Source organism: Apostichopus japonicus, chromosome 12 (assembly GCF_037975245.1).
Source record: "Apostichopus japonicus isolate 1M-3 chromosome 12, ASM3797524v1, whole genome shotgun sequence".
Classification (NCBI taxonomy): Eukaryota; Metazoa; Echinodermata; class Holothuroidea; order Aspidochirotida; family Stichopodidae; genus Apostichopus; species Apostichopus japonicus.
Window position 1 is genome coordinate 14,046,747 of NC_092572.1, and position 19,917 is coordinate 14,066,663.

The 19,917-nt window shown below is 32.8% G+C and overlaps 1 protein-coding gene across 1 annotated transcript; it reads left to right on the forward strand.

Moving 5' to 3' along the window:
* The first annotated feature begins 8,754 nt into the window (after positions 1-8,754).
* On the forward strand, positions 8,755-19,460 carry LOC139977364 (uncharacterized). The gene is made up of 15 exons (XM_071986663.1): positions 8,755-9,355; positions 9,847-10,167; positions 10,652-10,939; positions 11,807-12,121; positions 12,368-12,667; positions 12,926-13,009; positions 13,431-13,467; positions 14,218-14,255; positions 14,547-14,705; positions 15,114-15,218; positions 15,872-16,161; positions 16,950-17,067; positions 17,340-17,427; positions 17,815-17,932; positions 18,121-19,460. The coding sequence occupies exons 1-15, from the start codon at positions 9,283-9,285 to the stop codon at positions 18,199-18,201; spliced, it is 2,415 nt and encodes an 804-aa protein (XP_071842764.1). The 5' UTR covers positions 8,755-9,282; the 3' UTR covers positions 18,202-19,460.
* Positions 19,461-19,917: the final 457 nt, after the last annotated feature.

Consider the following 19,917-nt stretch of genomic DNA (forward strand, 5'->3'; position numbering starts at 1 on the left):
TAGTGGTCAGCTAGATTGTGTTTAAAATGAAACACACACACTAACGATCTGTTGTCACGATCACTTACAATTCTTTGTATATCTGCAAATTGTTTCTTTTGTTTTGGTTCTCTTGTACAAAATCAATAGACGCCAGACTAGTACTAGACTAGACATGTCACATACGGTAGTCTTTCATTAACCTGACAGTGGGCTGCCGCTCTACATATTGTATTAATTGCTACAATTGCTTCAATTGTGCACTTCAATGTCGGTGTACAAAATGAAACTCTTTTTATTGAACAATAACGCAATTTGAAGTTGTTTATTTAGCAACGAAATACAGCAAATTGCAATTTTTTAACTTTTTTTTTTAAATTAAGCTTTGAGTTTTATTGCAAACTAAAAACGCTGGAACACAGCATGCGATTCCTCCAAGAAGAACAAAATCAACCTACTCTGAAATATTTGTCTTCCAATAAATCATGAAAACATGCCTAAGGACCTGCACATACGGTCAAAACTTTTGTTTTTCCCTATCCCATTAAATAATGTAAATGGACAAAGATAATACCTTTATATTTCCGTCATTTTCGCATCTGGTTATTATTACGGGAGAATATCCCCTAGAAAGAGGTTCTTTGACAAATCATCACGGAGGAAGAATGATAAACACTTAAGAACTTCAACGATATTGCAATATTGTAAATTATTTTTGAAAACAAAATAATGTACTTCCGATTTTGTTGAGATGCTTTTGCTTTGAACTAACTGATTTCAGCATAGATTGATGTAAAGTCTTCTACTTTTCATTCATTAATTACCTAAATGGTCTTGATGGTCCAATGGTAACGACGTCAATGTTGTTAGTTACTAGTTGCAACTGTTTTTTTCCAAAAAAGAAACTAATATGAATACCGCCACCATAATACATCCTTCTCAAAGCGCTAGATGTACACGTTACTGATTAAACAATATAATTACGCTAGAACTGATGTATTCAAGATGGAATGATTCACTATGTCAATATATCAATCGTTGTTTCATAACAACAGTACCACACCAGAACTGTTGTATTCAAGATGGACTGTATCACTATGTGCATATATTATAAGTTGTGCTACATATATAATCATACGTATTAAAGAAGACATTCTCTTTAAATGTTTGCTAAGTTTTAAATATATGCAATTCTCATGACTTTAATACTCACAAAGTTAACAGTAACATGTTGATTACGGCAGAACACTGTCACTTGACAAAAGGGTACGTTTAACGTTACAGGTTTAATTGGCAATCAATGTAGCATGTTACTATGTACACGCACCTGAGATATAATTATCTGATTAGGGATATGTTTTATACTAGATTGTGCCGTGATGGTAAACATGTACTAATAAACATGTTCAAAACTACTGGTTTAACTTTTTTGCGTCGTTTGTTTAATAGTTTAAAAATAACCAATATTGTAAAGAACAAAAGCATAATACAAATAAATCAAGTTAGCTATCATAAGTTTAATAGCTTCTCTTGTGTAAAAGAAAGTTATCTCTTCAGTTTCAACTGGGATTACAATTCTAACAGATGAGATTAGCTAACACATTTATATGAACACATTCTCATCGTATCATATAAACATTTATTCCTATGATAAATATCTTAACAACATGTCCTTTCTTTTAAGATAAGATATTTTGTACAACTATAAAGAAAATTATCTACGCATCGACAAATATTTTGCAACCCTTCTTTCCCTTCCCACCCTACCAACCCACACATCCTCCCACGTATCCCACCCTTCCACCGCTTCTACTATATAGAACCCTTCTTACCCCTCCATAAATGAAATATTTTATGTCAGCACATTTTTTTCATTTAGCTGACACATAAGCAATACACTGTGTATTTTCTAGTTCTCAACATGTCTGTAATCTGGACAAAAATGTAAGGAAAAATCCGTCAGTTAAAACAACAGGAAGTAGAGCAAGACATCGAAATCCCTTCATGAAACTGATAATGTACTAAAAACATGAGTGCCTGCTATAATGTCATAAAAGCACTCAGTGATTGTTATTAAGGTTATTAAAATTACTAGCGATGTATAAAAAAAAACAAATATTGCTGCTTGACAAATGCATGAAATTGAAAACAAATTACTCAGTAACTTGAATATAAATAAACTTTTTTTAAATTTTTTTTAAATAAACTTTTAAAAGAACGTTTCTCATGTAATACCCATATCATATGGTAAATTAATCGTTTATGAAAATGATCTCACCCTATTAAAACTGATTTGTGATGATAAACAACAGCTATTATTTGAATGAATGATTCCAGAGAAGCAGTTTGACACCATAAACTAGACGGTAGCTTAAGACTCAACGTAATGGACATACTTGTCCGGCCTATCACGGCATTACAGCAGTATACTGAACAAATACTAGTATAAAAGAATAATTCACTTCTTGCTGTTAAACATTTAATGCTTTCAGCAATCTTGCAGACATTACAGTTGATAAATAATCACCTCAGCAAGCATTTGACACGTTTGTAATAGATCCTCATATAAGGTATCGAAACAAACTGCAATCAAATCAAGAATTTTTGTGTTTGGTCAGATTATTTTCTTTCATTTGTTTAAATAGACGATCTTCAGTGTCTAGTAGTTGTGGTATCTAAACCTAATAAGCAATCCTCCAATGTTCAATAAACATCAAGTACAATCCACTTATTTATCGATCTATGCGTGATTCGAAAAACAACAATTATAGTAAACCTATCATGTCGTAATTGCTTATGTCAATTTTGAGATGCCAGAGTGTTATAGTATATTGTTAACATTCTGGTTAATTTGTTCCATTTCTAATAAAGGTACATGTTTATTTGATGAGGGAGTGTATTTTCCAATATTAGGACTGTACAGCCTTACTAATACAAATTATCCAGAACAGTAATGTTGGCCATTTCCCATAAAATTAGTGTGTTCCACTCTTTTCAAAGGTCTTCCTCTAAAGTCTGTATGTAGAATACGACAGTAAACGTCGCCTTTGTGTGATCCCTTTTAATCTAACATAGTAAAATAAAATGATTCTATACATCAAATTGTGGACTTATGATAAAGTTAAGGATATCTAAACCTTTATAGTTTAAATTAGTGTGTATGATACTATCTATAATTACCGATATTGTAAAGAACAAAAACATATACACAAACTAATACAGTACGATCACTGACTGAAAATAACAGTTTGAAAGTGAAATCCTTTACCTGACTTTCTAGCAATGTGTAACAGCTTTTGTGACCAACATTCAGTGTATACAGAAAAGAGTGTGTGTTAATAAGCATCTAGTGAAACTTGTGACAAACCCAGATCATATCGAAGTACAGATTTAATAATGTAGTTATGAATAATTACCAAACAATTCCTTCAGACTGCACTTATTAACGAAACTAATTGAGCGTTTTCTTGTAAGGAAAACCTACTTAAAAGTAATTACAATTCGTATATAAGACCCTGTGCCGGTAATTACTTGAGAAAGCAACAACTAAAATCCATTAGAGACATATACGCTTGGTGTGAAATGTTTTATTGTTCTTTGGTAGTCAGACTTATTTTCTTTCTGATAAAACACAGGTTCAACACTTATTAAATGGAGATACAAATTATTTTCTTACTACTTATGATTCCCTTTGTATATTCTAAATGCGGTATCAGTACAACAGGTGATGTATGAGCTTACTTTTCTTCTTGAATATAGAATTTAGTTAGCTTTGACTAAATGTAAAATCGATAAAAGCTTATCGTCTTGTTAAGACTTTATACTGATACTCATGCAATGAAATAAGAAATGCAATGTATATTTCAATGACGATAAATATTATTTCATCACAGAGCCTACTCGATCAATTATTGAAGCTTATCAGGCTTCTTAAAATGACTATGGCATATTTTGTTTAAATCAAGCACATACATTCATTAGTTTTAAAGATTTCCAACTGGAACGGGGAAAATACGTTTTGTAGCATTTACTCAAGTTTATAACTTATCATGGAGTTCTATTTTAATCTATCACTGCCAAATGCCACGGCGACCCTTGGAACTTTGTGTTGGGCAGAAATAGAATAATAATGAATGTATTGCGTGTAGTATTTAAAAAAAAAAAAGTATTTAAAAAATGTCATTCCTGAAAAGCTTTAAAGAAACTGCTCTTTCTATTTTGTTGATTAACTTCTTATTCTCCAATCATTTCGTTACCCCTTTTCTGTTGCTGTAAGATGGTTCTATTCGGCATACCAAAATATAGTATAGAACGGTAACTGGCATGCTACATTTACATCAAGAATCGTAGTTAATATCCCTCATAGTACAACGTAGTCTTCAAAAAAAAATTGAACCTCTTACATCAGTGTGAACAATTGGAACTTATCTTCCGTATTTTATCAGGTATAATTTACGTATATTGTTTAAATATATCTTCTTTGCTCACTATACAAATGGAATCTCTCTGGTTACTGCTTTATATCTTGAAGTTATATGAAACTACCGTTGTATTAAGTTACACATGCACTAATATTACGCAAATGTTAGTTATACGTTTTTCAAATGGAATAACTGTTTAATGTCTGCAGTGGAGTCTGTTTAAATTTTTAGACTATAGCGGCTTTGAAGCCGAATGACGCCGTGCTTGCCAGATGGTTCAACAAATTCCAGGAAAAAGACAGTTACATTTCTGGGACTTTACAATAAGTCATGTGGGATACATCAACTTACTTCCTTACAGGTGTTGTAATTTATCTTTAAAAAAATAATAGATGCGACTCTAGGTGCAATCTGTTGCTCAATCATATACAACGTTTGACAGCGATATGTTATTGCCAACTTAACACTTTGGTTATATGCACAAACAATTTCCAATGAAGCACTTGTTGCATTATTAAAGGTTTGTTCATGTTAAACTGCTTCGTCTTAGAGTCCACAAAACATTCAGAGAGAATACTTAGCTGTGTACAGACGTTGGGAATTTAAGTTTTTAACAGCATTCAGTGCATCTGAAGTCAATATTATATTTGACCACTGTGGTAGGCATGGCATAAGTCCAAAAGCCATTAAAATAGTTCGCTGCTGAGGAAGCTACTTTAAATGCGCCCTGATGTCTTTGTGTATCAGATTGGAAGACATTTCTCCAACCAATGTTATTTCTTTGTTCCAGAATTGTTCCCAATCATAGGGAGGGGACTCGATGGTTTGGTTTCATATTAAGAAAACGACTTTTCAGATGATAGTCATATGCTCTCCTGTCTGGGATACATTTCCTTGTGGCTTATCTCTAATGACTCTCTTCTGTTCAAAACAGGTTTATGTTGAATTACGACGGAAACGAATACAACCATTTCATAAAAAATTGTCACATTATTGAAATATGATCTTTCGTTTTGAAAGTAGGACCATCTAATCTTCAAAACATGACCCTCTGAATCCGCCAATACTGCCTAGACCATCCTACTCTTTTCCACTCTCAAATGAGTCACATGCTTTTAAGTTAAATACACTAATCTAACGCATTAGCAACGCATTTTATATTTCTTGCATTCGAGGTCGTTGTGTTAAAAGTAAGGGAAAATCCGTCAATAGGAGCAACAGAAAGTAAACTAATATTTAACACCCACTAAACAAAAGGACACAGAGAACACTTCATGAAAAGAACAATGCATTTATGAATAATTAACCGTTACGATGTCATTAACGTATGCAAGTAAGATAAAATCTGCAATTGTTTCCGGATAGCTGTTAGCGATGGGAAAGGAAAGAAAGATCTTTACTTGGAAAAAAAAAATTCAATTGATCAATCATGTGTAAATATGTGACACTCATATTTTAAACTTAATTCATCGCCTATTAAAGAATAACTCGTCTTAGTTTCAGATACCCTTAGAAATATGATATCTTCGATCTTTAGCTGACGACGGCCCCATTGAAACGTGAATGTGAGCACACATCCGTAGTTATAGGGCGGTGCGGCAATGCGACCCAGAATGAACTTTAGAAATTTGATTGACAAGGATATAGACGCTTTTTGTTTCATGACAATGAGGAAGTGTGGTAAAATTTACAATCACGGTAAGTATAATTAATTATAATGAGAGTGAAATCAACATATGTTGCTATGCTCTTGTAAGTGCAGTGGAAACGCATATTGAGAGAGATATCTAGGCATAACAAGCGGTTTTATCATGCTATATGACGATCTATTAGCCAATTATGCAACATTTTAATGTACAATCTGAATAATTCCAGATGAAAACAGAAATGATCAGTGTAAAGTAATTTTTTTACAGGACTCAGGGTATTTTATACAAGTCCTGAATGTCCAAGTTTCAGCAGTTGCAGTACCATTCAGGATTCTGTCAAAAAAGAGCTGAGTCCATAAAAGCAAGCCAGACACCGGTTAACACACACCGGTCATCAAGTTATATCAGTTTTGAATTCTTCTGTTATTTCAGTTCTCCAGTCCTCTGTTCTGTCGTAAACTGTTGTATTTCTAAGAAAAAATGTCGTCATTAACATAATCCTGGAAGCACTGGTCCTTTATTTAATGTATAGCTCGAACACTCAGAAAAGTGACATAATTTTTTGGCTTTATACTAACACACTTGCACCTTAGACTGTGCAGTTAGTTTGGTAAATCACTCGTGTTAAATCTACAACATATTTTGTGAAATCAACACCATGTGTTGTGTGGTAAGTTTTTACATCAAGTTTCACACAATGTTTTTTTCTACACAACACAGGATAGGTGCACTGGTTGCACCAGCTTTGTTTGTGTAAAATGTGAACAGGTTGAGTGTATTTTTTTCTGTAGATAAATTGTTTGAATGCTGTAAACAGTAACTAAGGAACTTTTTAGATCAATTGACATGATATGTTTTAAATTGGTAATAAACTACATGTGTTAATATGTAAACGCACCTCAGCTGGAATTGTCTCATTAGGAACGTCGTATTTCAATTGGTCAGTACACATTGTATTATATATTGTGGCGATATTTTTAGTGTCGTGCGTTTCAATTATCTCTGGATAATTAACGATATTGTGAAGAATGAAAGCATAATACAAAATCAAACAAGCTATCTCTGATAATTTCAACGTGCATGTCAACAGCTTCCGTTGAGTACAATAAAGAAATATCAACTAGGTTTGCAATTCTTCTGTTTAACTAACACGTTTATACGGACACAATCTGTTTATATGGATTAAAGTTTAAACAATTACTTCCTTTATACAAGTTTAACAACAGGTCCTTTCTTTGGGAGATATATTTCTTACAACCGTGAAGAAAATTGGCTACGTACTGGAAACTATTTTTCAACCTTTCAACGACTCCCACCCATGTCACCCAATATCTCCCACCCTTCTACCGCTTCTGTCACTTCAACCCATTCGATCTCTCCGTCAAATGAAATTAATGTCAATGCAGTCGTCATTTATCCGAGACGTTTATCAATACACTATACATTTTCTAGTAATCGACATGTCTGTATTCTGGGTAACATATAAGGAAAACCCTTCTGTAAAAGTAACAGGAAATAGATCAAGCCACTGAACATCAAAAGCACTTCATTTAACAATCAATTTTACGATTAAAGTTAGCAAATTGATATAAAGAGATAGATTGATCTGAAAGTTAATTAATCAGTAACCTGAGTATATCAATAAAATATAACTTGTTACGATCCATAGTAACTGTAAACTATTAACTGCTCTAATAGACTACTTGCCTTGCAATAAAACTCACTTATGACTGTGAGCAACGAGAGTAGATGTCGTGAATTCACATGTTCACGCAAACTATTTTTTTTCATTGTATTTATTTACAATACTGTAACATATAATACAGAAGAATAAGTAAAAAGACTTACATAAAAAAAAATACATAAAAAAAATGATAATGGCCTAGTCGTTAAGGTTAAACAAAGTGTTGTTTTGCTTAGATATAAAAAAAATACAGGTCAATTCGAAGCGAAACTTAAAATAAAATTGGTGTACATCTGGGATTTTATTATCAAACCTACAGGTATAAATATATTTTTTTACCACGCAATATGAAAATTTTCACAGGTTTACCCATATTATCAAAGTCACCTTAACCATTAAAAGTATAAATAATTTTAATTCAACTTCAATTCACTGCCTCTCAGAAGCGTTCAACTTATGAAACAAATGTATTAGTGTTTCATCCCAAAAATTGTTAGTCCTCGAATGGAATGTTTTTGTAGTGATTGTTTTTATCATTTTATTATTTAGTTTTTAATTATTTACATTTGTTGGAGTGGGGTGTCCTCTACTATAAAGAAATAGCCCTATGTAATATCAAACAGTATTATTATTTGATAAAGCTTAAAGCTAGGATGTGGTTTTTGCTTGTGTCGATATTGAGTTGACAGAGTGCTATTAGTCTAATGGTGATGTCTAATTACACTAAGAATTGGCTTGCATTTGAGTCAGTTCATACCCATTGGGATTCTCTAGCCGTAACTGGTTAAATACAGTATTATAAATATGAATATGATTCATTTCTATACAGGTACATAGGTTTGAGGATACCTTTTTTTAAGTATAATGACTGAATAACTTTGCAAATACAAATCTTCCATTGCCATGCCCATAAAATTAGTGTGATCTACTATTCATCCCTAACATTGTTTGTAACATGTTTATTGTAAAATAGTAATCTCAATAATACTAATTATTAAAATAAATACATACGTCAGATTGTGATCTTACGACAAAGTTTAGGTTGTCTTCACATTTAATAATGTTATCCAATGTGTATGTTGCTTATTATAATAACCGATATTGGAACAAGAAAAAAACTGTATTACTATCACTGATTGAAAAATAAAAATGTTGAAAGTGGAACTCAATCATCTGCCTTTCTAGCAATGTTTAACAGCCTTTATAACTACCATTCAATGCGAAGACGTATTTGTATTAATACATATCTCTTTTGTGAAGGATGTAACAAACTCAAAACAAAAGGATGTACAAAGTCAATAATGCATTTATCAATAATTACCAAAATGATGCTTTTAGACTGCACTTAATAACGAAACTAATATAATATTCTTTTGTAAGAAACACATGTTTAAATTAATTACGATTTATGAAACCTTGTACCGCTAAATAGTTGACAAAGCGACAACTAAATTCATTATTGGCAAAGCGTTGATGTGAAATGTGCCATCATATGTTGGTAATCAGACTATTTTGCTTTCTGTTAAAACACCAGTGAAACACTTGTTAAATGGAGGTACCAATAATTATCTTACTACTTATGTTTCCCTTTGCATATTCCAAATGCGGTAGCAGTACAACAGGTGATGTATGAGCTTTCGTTTTCTTTAAATATAAAGTTTATTTAGCTTCGACTAAAATGTAAAAACAATGTATACAAGCTTTTCGTCTAGTGAATACGTTATTATGATATTCGTGCAATAATATCAGAAACAATGCATATTTCAATTAATGAAGCTTAACCCATTTCCCCGCATAGCCTTAAAGAACAGTTATAGAACTAGAAGTATAAAGCTATATAACTAATATATTATTTTATTAAAAACAAATCAACTTGAAATAACAACAGCCTATCTTTCTTTTAAATCAGTTTTATATCGTAACAAAGAACATGATATAAAGGTCACATGTCTTAATATAACTGGAGCATATAAGTTAAACTCATGCAAATGCATTAAATAGTTGAAATGATTTCCAACTGGACAGGTAAAAATGTATACCTTTTGTTGTATTGTCAGTACAAGTTATGTTCCATATTATGAATTATCGTTGAGTTTTAATTTTAAACTACCAGTGTCAAATGCCATGAAGACCTGTAGAACTTTATGTACTGTCGGTTCAAAGGCAGGAATAGAGTTTGTCTTTGACACATCTTGGTCGGACTACTCAGTGGTTTGGAAACAGAATAGCAAATCTCTCATGAGACATGATGCAAGATCATCTCTGATACTGAGAGAGGGTTGGAAATACACATCAACGCTATCCACCAGTGGCACCCGAGCAAGGTTGGGAATCAGTGATGCAACAATTGGTGATGCTGGAAGTTACTCTTGTATCAGGTACCCGACTATACATGGAGTCGTAGAGACAAAAAGGTGTTACCTCTTCCTGCAAGGTATGTGACAGTTAAGATACAATACCTTGAATAAAGTTTAGGAAAGTAATGACGACCATATTGTAAAAATATACGGTACGATCGAACAAATCTAAGTAATATCACTTTATTGCCACGATTAATTTTGTATTTCAAACTCTCAACTTGTGTTGTACACCATAACTGCTATAACAATGGTTATACCGTTCATCATTTCAAATGTGTTATTGCAAGAGCAAAGTAATACATCGTAGACAATGCTTCATAGGTTATAGCAATTGCTGATTTTTTCGGTCTTTAATGACACTTCTCAACTATTTAAACTTTTCAGGCTTGATGTGATTGGTAAGGAAAAACAATTGAAAAAAAACCCCGTCGCATACTATATATTCAAAATATAAACCATCAGTGGAAACAATGTGAAATCAAGTCTTATCTGATACAAATTACTGCTTTTAAACAAAAAAGCTGATATATCACTGCTTGCTTTAATTTCGGTACACAGGTCCCGTTACGGTAACCCTACATACTATTCCAGAAGAACACCAAAATATGACACTTGAGTGTTGCGTGACGTTTTCGGAACTGTGGAGTTCATCGACAATATCTTGGATATTTGATGATGGCATTTCAAGTCTACCTTTTGGTTCTTGCGTTTCAACAGAATCCACCGAAACATCAATGTGTAGCAATATTACTTTTATAAGTCGGCGAAGTTACCATGGAAAGAATATGAAATGCCTAATCCGAAATCAAGTTAACGCTTCTTCCAGTGCAAATATTGTTGTCTTACGTAAGTTTATAATACAAGTATTGATGTTAATGTTGGGTTACGAACTATTAATGCGGGCAATTCATATGTTGAATGAAGTGTCCCTATTTAAATGGAAATTTGTAACAAGAGCAGGTGAAGTATATCCGTCTTACCATTTCACAAAGGCAGTCGTTCGCGCTCGTAACACACGCCCAATTACGCATCTAATGCATGCATGTTGTAGCCTGGACAAGAAGTCAAAGTTAATTCCTTAAACATACTCTGTTACTCTATTGCTTTAATAAGCTTGTTATAACGTTACAAGTTCTGTGGTTTACATGGATTTGCTCATTTGTCTTTATTTAGTTTATATATACCGTAAATATGATCGTTTGACTCTTTACTGATGTGATATATCTAGCGTCATAATCATATTGTCAGTCACTATACATTGTTTTGGTTTTAGTACGTCCAATGCATGCAGTTACCATCCCATGCCCCCCCCCCCCCTCCTCGCCCCCACTTCCGTTGTACTCTAAACATAGTTCAAATGTTACTTCAAATATCGTAATTTTCATTGCAAGTTTACTTTTTATTGGCAACTTCTGGCTCAAAGGACAATGTTGGGTACTCACTCGGGCAAATAAGCAATCATCTTGGATTGAACCACACATCCAGTTATGACAACGATTATCTACGAAATGAAAACCTAATTAGATTGTACATCTACTTGTAAGAATTCCAAAAGTGTTACGTTGACATTATGAATCCCAGATATAAGTACTATAATTATCATAATTTTTTGTCTGGTATCTAAGTGCATATTTTGTGTATGCTAGTTGTCTTCGCAGCACACAGTTTTTTAATACATATTTTTTATATAATATTCTTGTTTTGGCGTTACAGATTCAGCTGCAAATGTTAAGCTTACTTCCAGTGCCTCCGAGCGGTTGTTTCTTCAAGAGAAAAACGATCGCATTAACCTGACCTGTTCTTCAGATGGATATCCAACGCCTACGTTCATCTTACAACAGTTTCTATCAGAAAAGGGTTGGCAAAATATATCGACGATAGGGAATATTTCAGAAGAAGGCTTGGCAATTACTAAGTGTTTTTTCCACAACGTTGTTATAAGCCAGAACGTCACTGTATTTCGATGTATATCCTGCAACGGATATAATGGATGGGTATTGAGTGGAGAGTTGATCGTTGAAACACCTTGTAAGTTCAGTTTCGCTTCACCAAATAATTTTAACTAAGATATAGGTCTTTTTATTGCTATTTCCATTTTTTCGTCTCTGTCTTTGAATTTGAACTCTGTGGTGTGATAATGCAGATAACACCAATCACTTCAACCCTAACAAACCCAAATTTATAGCCTTTTCTTTAAAGTCATATTTCGTCACCATATAAACATTATTGTGTATCTTTTTAGCCTAATCCTCTGTAATGTTTGTTTATGAATAGATCCTGCGCTCGTGAATGTTATTACACCACATGCATTAGAGGTTAAAGAGAATGAAGATGTACTCATTAGATGTAAAGCGACGGGCAATCCGACACCAGTGGTAAAATTACAGCGGTTAAGCGATTTATACGAGTGGCAAACACTTCAACTTGGTGCTCAAAACCAGTTACTTAATCCAACGGTCTGGGAATTTCAACTGCAACACCACAAAATTCGCGATGTAGAAGAATTCAGATGTATTGCGCAAATAACTGGTAGGGATATTGCTATCAGTGAAATAGTTTTCGTGCGTAATGAGGGTGAGTTCATAAAAAATACGGGGCAAGTATCTGGACATAATTTGTTCAATAATGTTTATTTCAAATAAACATTTACAATTATTCTCCTCGGCTCGTTTATCATCTTTGTGTGCATTTTTATTTCCAATTTAATATCAGGATGTTTCTTTTTGGATTTTTTTTAGAAAGGAAACACATGTCATTAGGGTTGGAGTAAATGATTCTAGATGAATAATACATCTTGTATACATTTAAATGTAATTCCACTTGGTTTCAAAGGTGCAGAAGGTAGTACTGAGAGCATGGTGATTTTCATCTGTTGTGGGATCATCCTTGTCATGGCATTATCTATGTTCATAAAGAGTGAGTACTTTCGTAAGTTAGTTTCTGATGTCTAGATCAATGATTTACTAACGGAAAGTCTACTAAACGGTAATAATTAACGAATACACACCATGTCACGTATTCATATCAGATGCGAACACATTTAAATATCAACTGTACAGTATTTTCTTGGGTGGGGTGGGGTTAGGGGAATGGCTTGAATAGTTTAGTTCTCTTTGTATTTACAACAATTAACATAATTGTATTTAAAGAATTCCTAAGAAAGTTTCTTTGGAGTTTGTTGTGTATACGTTATTTTATGTACTCAATGTAAAAAGAGATATTAGTTAGCTGTGTTGTTAAAATGAGTCATTGTCAGTGTTTTTTATTTAGTAGGCAGTGGACTTCAAATACAAATTTATTAATTAACTCTTTATAACGTATGTAAACTATATTACAGAGAGTGTCCGGTTATGTAAATTCTACGGGTGTAGTTGGTGAGTTGCATCTACATTTACATTATGTATAGTAGCTTTCATTCAAGGTGTTTGATAGATTATAGAACCATCAAAGTTAATATCGAACAGTAAAAATCAAAAGTTTATAATTTCTGGACACACAAACCAAGGTACAGTTTTGATATGTAACAATATTCATGATTGGAGACGATCGTGTATATTTGCAATAAATATGTATATAGAACTGGTGGTTAAAACAAAACAGAATCTTACAAATTTTCCTATTATCAAAAATCTCACTTATGAACGACTTCAATTTCATTTCAATAATGTAAACATTCGCTTTGGCCTTTCCAGTCAAATTTAATTCAAGAACTAAATAAATTAAAGAATTAAGCGTGGACAACGTAATTAGTGATTTGAGATTACCAGGAAAAGTAGATTTGGGAAGATTAAGCTGTGATAAATGTCTGATAACAGCTTTACCTGCAATTCAGTATGTCATACCAAAGCAATGAAGCACTCAGGAAAAATGTAGTTTGCTTTTAAAGATAGCCGAGTAATCTCCTTTGGTAATTTCCACACAATTTCGGTTGCAAACGTAATTCTAGTCGGAATTACGTTTCGGAACCAATTTTGTAAAATCATTACTTTAAATTTTATCCAACCCAAAAACATATATTGATGTCACCTGATTTTCAGTTGCGTGATTGTGATCGTGAGATTAATAACTGATGAAATACAATTACAATCGTCTGTAGCTCTTTTCAATGTATATCTCACACTCAGGCAGCTGTCCTTATCTCAATCAGAAGAATATGACCTTGGTAAGTGAAATAAACCGCAACTTTTACCGTTTAAAACATAAACTTGTAACTTTGACAATTTAGGAAACATAAAGTATAGAATATCACCAAATTGTTTTGCTGTTAAGCTTATTTATTCTCCAGTGAATTAGTTATCTCCGTCTTGCTTTGTGAAGTTGTTCCATTTGGTTTGCTACACTATAGCACAAAACAGATACTACCATGTTATATTTACACCTATAAACTTTAATATCAGTTACAGTAAGAGATATCGTACAGTTGCATATATGTAAATTTGTACTTTCATTACAGAGTTAGATAACCTACACAGCGGAAACGTCGCAACATTTTCACAAACAGATATAGAATTCTCACTTCTGCTGAAGGAAGGAAAGTTAAGGCACCGGTGGATAGGAATTTTCAAAAAGGGAACAGACGTTCAAACCAAAGTTATTCTATCGACTGCCGGAGGTAACCGTGTAATATAAAGCAAAATATATCTTTTCAGTGCCTTTTCTCTCTTGATCTCGCATCTTGGGATACTGTTGTGCACACTTTAGTGATGTATAATCTTACAAAAAAGGTTGGACCTTTTTCACATTTTGAGCGATAGCAACTTATCCATATTTATCAAGTATTAATTGTTTAAATTGTATACACATATCAGTCTTGCTCATAAAACAAATGAAACGTGCATAATACTAGCATCTCTGTGTGGCTGTTGTGTCAAACCTTGAATTTTGTTTTCATATGAAACTAACGCTTTATCAAACTAAACATGCATTTTTATTTCAAAAAGTAAATTAAACCTTTTTGCAATGGAATTGGTTATTAAGTGTGTGCCAAAAATATCTGCAGTTTTTCTCTTTAAATTATAAGATTACAGCGGCTGTGAAGCTGATTGGCGTCATGTTTGCCAGATGGTTCGAGAAATGCCAGACAACGAGAATGTTGTTAAATTTCTAGGACTTTGCATAAAGTCAGGTAGGGTACAACCAACTTATTTTCTGATGTTCTGAACAAATTGGTTGGATGTGGCTCTTTTATTACCAACTTAACGATCTGATAATAGCTTGTAGCAGTGTTTCAGTCGAATCAACAATTATGGAGCGTATTTAAGAATGATACCTTTTCCTTCGCAACGTTCAACCTCATGGGCTCAACATTCGGGAAGGACATGACTAACTTTTCTTCTGTCCCCCCTCTATCTCTCCTTGCCCCCCATCACTCCTCTTCTCAAAGCTCTCTTCCACCCTTTTTTTCTCCACCTCTTAATGTCTTTGTCCTTCTCCAGTTTATTCCCTACCCCTTCCCTTAATCCTGCAGTCTGCTATATAAGCAGTTTGCTATATATATATATATATATATATATATATATATATATATATATATATATATATATATATATATATATATATATATATATATATATATATATTGCTTTAATAGACAATCTTGTGTATCGCTCTCTCAAATCAAACACTTAAATACGATCTAAGTAAGATATTTTATTCACATTGCAAATTTAGTCAAATTCGATTAATGATCACATATTGGAAAGTGCATATTATAGTGAATGTCAGGTTTTAGTGATATCAGGTTTTTAATCGTGTAGATATAATAATTGATTTCTTCAGATACAGTTTATTGTGTTCATGAACATCTGGCATACGGTACTGTCCGTACTCTACTGGGAAACGACTATGGAAGAAACATGGTACAGGGAGAACTAAATGGAGGAGTCGCACCTTACTATTTTTTCCGATTTGCTCTTTGCGTCGTTCGTGGGATCAAGTTTCTGCACCAATATCACTGGATCCATCCTGGATTATGTATTGACAAGTTATTGCTGACGGCGAATAATAATTCCTGTAAATTGTACAACTTTTGCCATTCAGCGGTCAAAGATCTCGAACCGAGAGCAGATGTAAGCCCGGTTTTTGTTGCTGGCATTTTAATATATCATCACTTATTGTGTAGTACAGTTATCTATATCTCCCGATAAATTTCGTAGCACATTCCGTTTTAAACGCACATTAACCTTCATGCCGACTGGTTGTCTGAATAGAGTATTTCAATGCTGGCCGTTACACATCAGTTATTACGATGACGAAGCACTTTACGAAAATGATGGAACGGTCGTAAACGGAACATTGCCTTGAATTAGTCTAAGGAAACGGATGCATAGAGTATTAGTTATGTTTCAATCGAAATATTTAATGGACAATGATTTGATACTCTTATGTTGTTGGCCTGAATATTAATAGTATACAAATTGTTTATAAACTAATTAATACATGATTATGAAACTTTGCATAAACAACTGAGCACCCTCCAATGAAACTGAATACTATTTTTGTTTAAATATGATCATACAAAAACCACGAGGACATCAAATGTTATGCATTTCAGTCGAGAATTGTTAAATAGATACAGCTTGAACTAACAACAGTACATTAAAGTATCATAACATAAAGTAAATTATAGTAAACATTCAAAGCAGGTGACAAGAAAGTAGATTATTTAGTTAGAATAAGTACTTCAAGCAATAGCAAGAACAAACATTTGTTTGCTAATCAACCGGAGATTTTGACGATACGAGACCTTTCCAGTTCAAACGAGAAGAAAAAACTTACGCGTTAAATTATACTAAAAATTCACTGTGGAAATTAATTTTCATTGTGTGTTTTCTTTGCTTCTCCTATTGTGTTATAGATTTCTACTTCCTTCGTTCCGTTGTATTTTCCACCGAAATACATCGGGAAGAGAATGTATACACAGAAAAGTGATGTTTGGGCTGTGGGAGTTGTGATATGGGAACTATTTTCATATGGTAGGTTAACTGCTCTACCGGTAATTCCTATTCATTGGTATAAGCTCTACATATCTTCGTGTTTTCTTAATTTTGCCAAGAACATGTTTACAAAGCTAATACATTGCAATGATCGATTGCAATTATATGATAACATGATTAGTATTTTACGTTGATATTTACGTGATTGTTTCAGTCGCATATTGTAAGTGAACAAAATGTCCTTCAATATTGTATGGATGTAAGAAATATATGCCATGAGCTTATATTTAATCACGTTGTAATCTCCGCAGGAGTTTTGCCGCCCACCCATGCTGATGTGCGTTCTCTTGTCGATGTATGTAGGAATCTGAAGAAGCCAAACAGATGTCCTGAGAAAATGTTAGATTTAAATTAATCAGTGGTTAAACTGTTTATTTCATTAAACAACTTATAAACTAATCAGTTTTCCATCTTCAAAGAAATTACTTGTTTATTATTCTAGAATATAATACAACACCTTTTTTGTTGATCATAAGCTCCAAAGTATCTCACTTAAAAGTTTTAACGTAGCTATGTGCATAGCCTCATCGAGCTAGCAAAACAAACTGAGATTAGTATATATATATATATATATATATATATATATATATATATATATATATATATATATATATATATATATATATATATATATATATATATATATATATATATATATATATATATATATAAAAAAGTTGTTGATACTGTGTGAAATAATAAAATATGTAATTGCTCCATTTATAGATACTCCGCAGTCAGTGAATGTTGGCACTTTAACATAAACTTGCGTCCAAACCTACAGAGGTTGGAAGAGTGCTTGGAGGAGGCGTTCGATGATCACCAGATAATCCATAGTAATGAAGTAAGCGGAATTATCTACGCATTTTATTGAATTAAGTTACCGGAGGTGAATATTATCAATGACAAATCTGAACCATTTGTACTTTCGGGTTCTTATTATGTTATCAGATTTAGTTTGAAGATGATTTAAAACATTCTATTTACCATTGTCATGATTATAAAATTGTCTTTATTTTCCATTTGAAACAGGCTTTCTATGATATACCACAAGTGGAAGTCGAAGGTGGATCCAAATGTTATGATAATGTTTACGATCGTCAAATCTTATAGTTGAAAATTGCTTTGCTTTGCTTTAGAACCGCAGCGCGGCATTTGCTCTTCGTTTTTAACTCTTACATTGCTTGTTATAGAATTTAACGATTTAATATTTGTACCCTAAGATTGAAAGATACCTAGATTAGACTTATCCTAAGAAATTTTTATCTTGCCACCTGTTTATGACACCGTTATTAATGCATTACCATTTCTATGTTTGTTTTTACATAGATATTTCCAAAAGTACTTTTTCTATTATTTAACTTTATTAGATTACCAATTTAAAGTAGCTTGAATAATAAAACTAATATCTTCACCAACTAAGTATCAAAATTTAAGCATAAGGTTAATAAAATGACTCTACTTATAACGCGTTAAATAAAATGCAGCTATAATAATATCTACTTAAAAGAACTGATGACTTTTATTGTTAAATTTATTATGATTTTTTTTCTATCATGTTTATATTTTAATTAAAACATCATTATTAAACTTAGCAAAAACAGAGCTTTCATCTATCCTTACATCCAAAAGGAAACGTTTTCGTCGCACATTGGATATAGTCATTTTAAATTAGTGAATGGTTTAAAAGTGTTAGATATATACTTTTGGTGAAGCAACAATTGAGGAGTGAGATATGCTAAGAATATAGGCGACTGTCATGTGAGAGATCCCACGACTAAATCAACGAAGCTCGTCCAAGAAAATTACCTTATAATAATACTCGTCTGAAGGAAATCTTTGATACAAGGGAATGTTATACTGGATTCACCAATAGAGTGGATTTTGAAAGGTAAAAGGTCCACGGAAACGTGACAAATACAACAACTTTGAAGAATATGTACACTAAGTTATTTGAAAGTTCATGAAGAAAAGCTATAATTATAAATATTAATTATAAAACAGTTCAATGATTTATGCTTGCTGAGAGAAATCGATTGAAACCCTTGCAAAGTTTGGTTTGTATATTAAAGTTAAAGATTGCTGTTAACGGCATGTATAAAGAGATATGGAACATTTTGTCAGTTCTTGAACTTAACTTTTACAGCGTTTTAGTTTCAATTTACTTGTGTATTTTATAAAACATTTCGATGCTTCTTCAATTGAAAAGAAACTGTATTAAAACCTTTGAAAATTTTGTGTTTGTGATGTTCATTTTACTTCAAAATTTTTCCTTATGATATGTCTACGTATAAGAACTTCCCGTATTTTAGCTCTGTCTAATTAAAGAAAACTTGTATCGATAAGCCTATCAAAGGTAGTGGTTAAATGATTCCGACATCTGTTTATACTGTTTAGCGTTGTGCTTTTTAATAGCTCTATTGAGTTTAATAAATAAAACACAAAGTTTTAATTGAATTTTCATTACTTACAGATGTGCTTAACTATCATGTGTATAAGAAGCATTTGCATTCACATTGCTAACGGACTGTAAAATCTCCGTCATATCTTCACCCCCCTTCTCCACCCCTCCCCTCCAATCCTCTAACACTTCCCAACCGTCCCACCATTTTCCATCCACAAATTAAATAGTTACCTACTTTCTATTTCGATACAATAATCTGACGCATTTGCCAAGCAGTGAATATCTCCCTGTATTCGAAATCGTTGTACGCTGATTTACAGTAGTTATTGTAATCTCTGTGTGAATCGGCTGGCACCATCCTATAACTATGAATATGTGATCGCAGTCACGTTTTAATAACGCCTTCGTCAACCAAAGATCGAAGA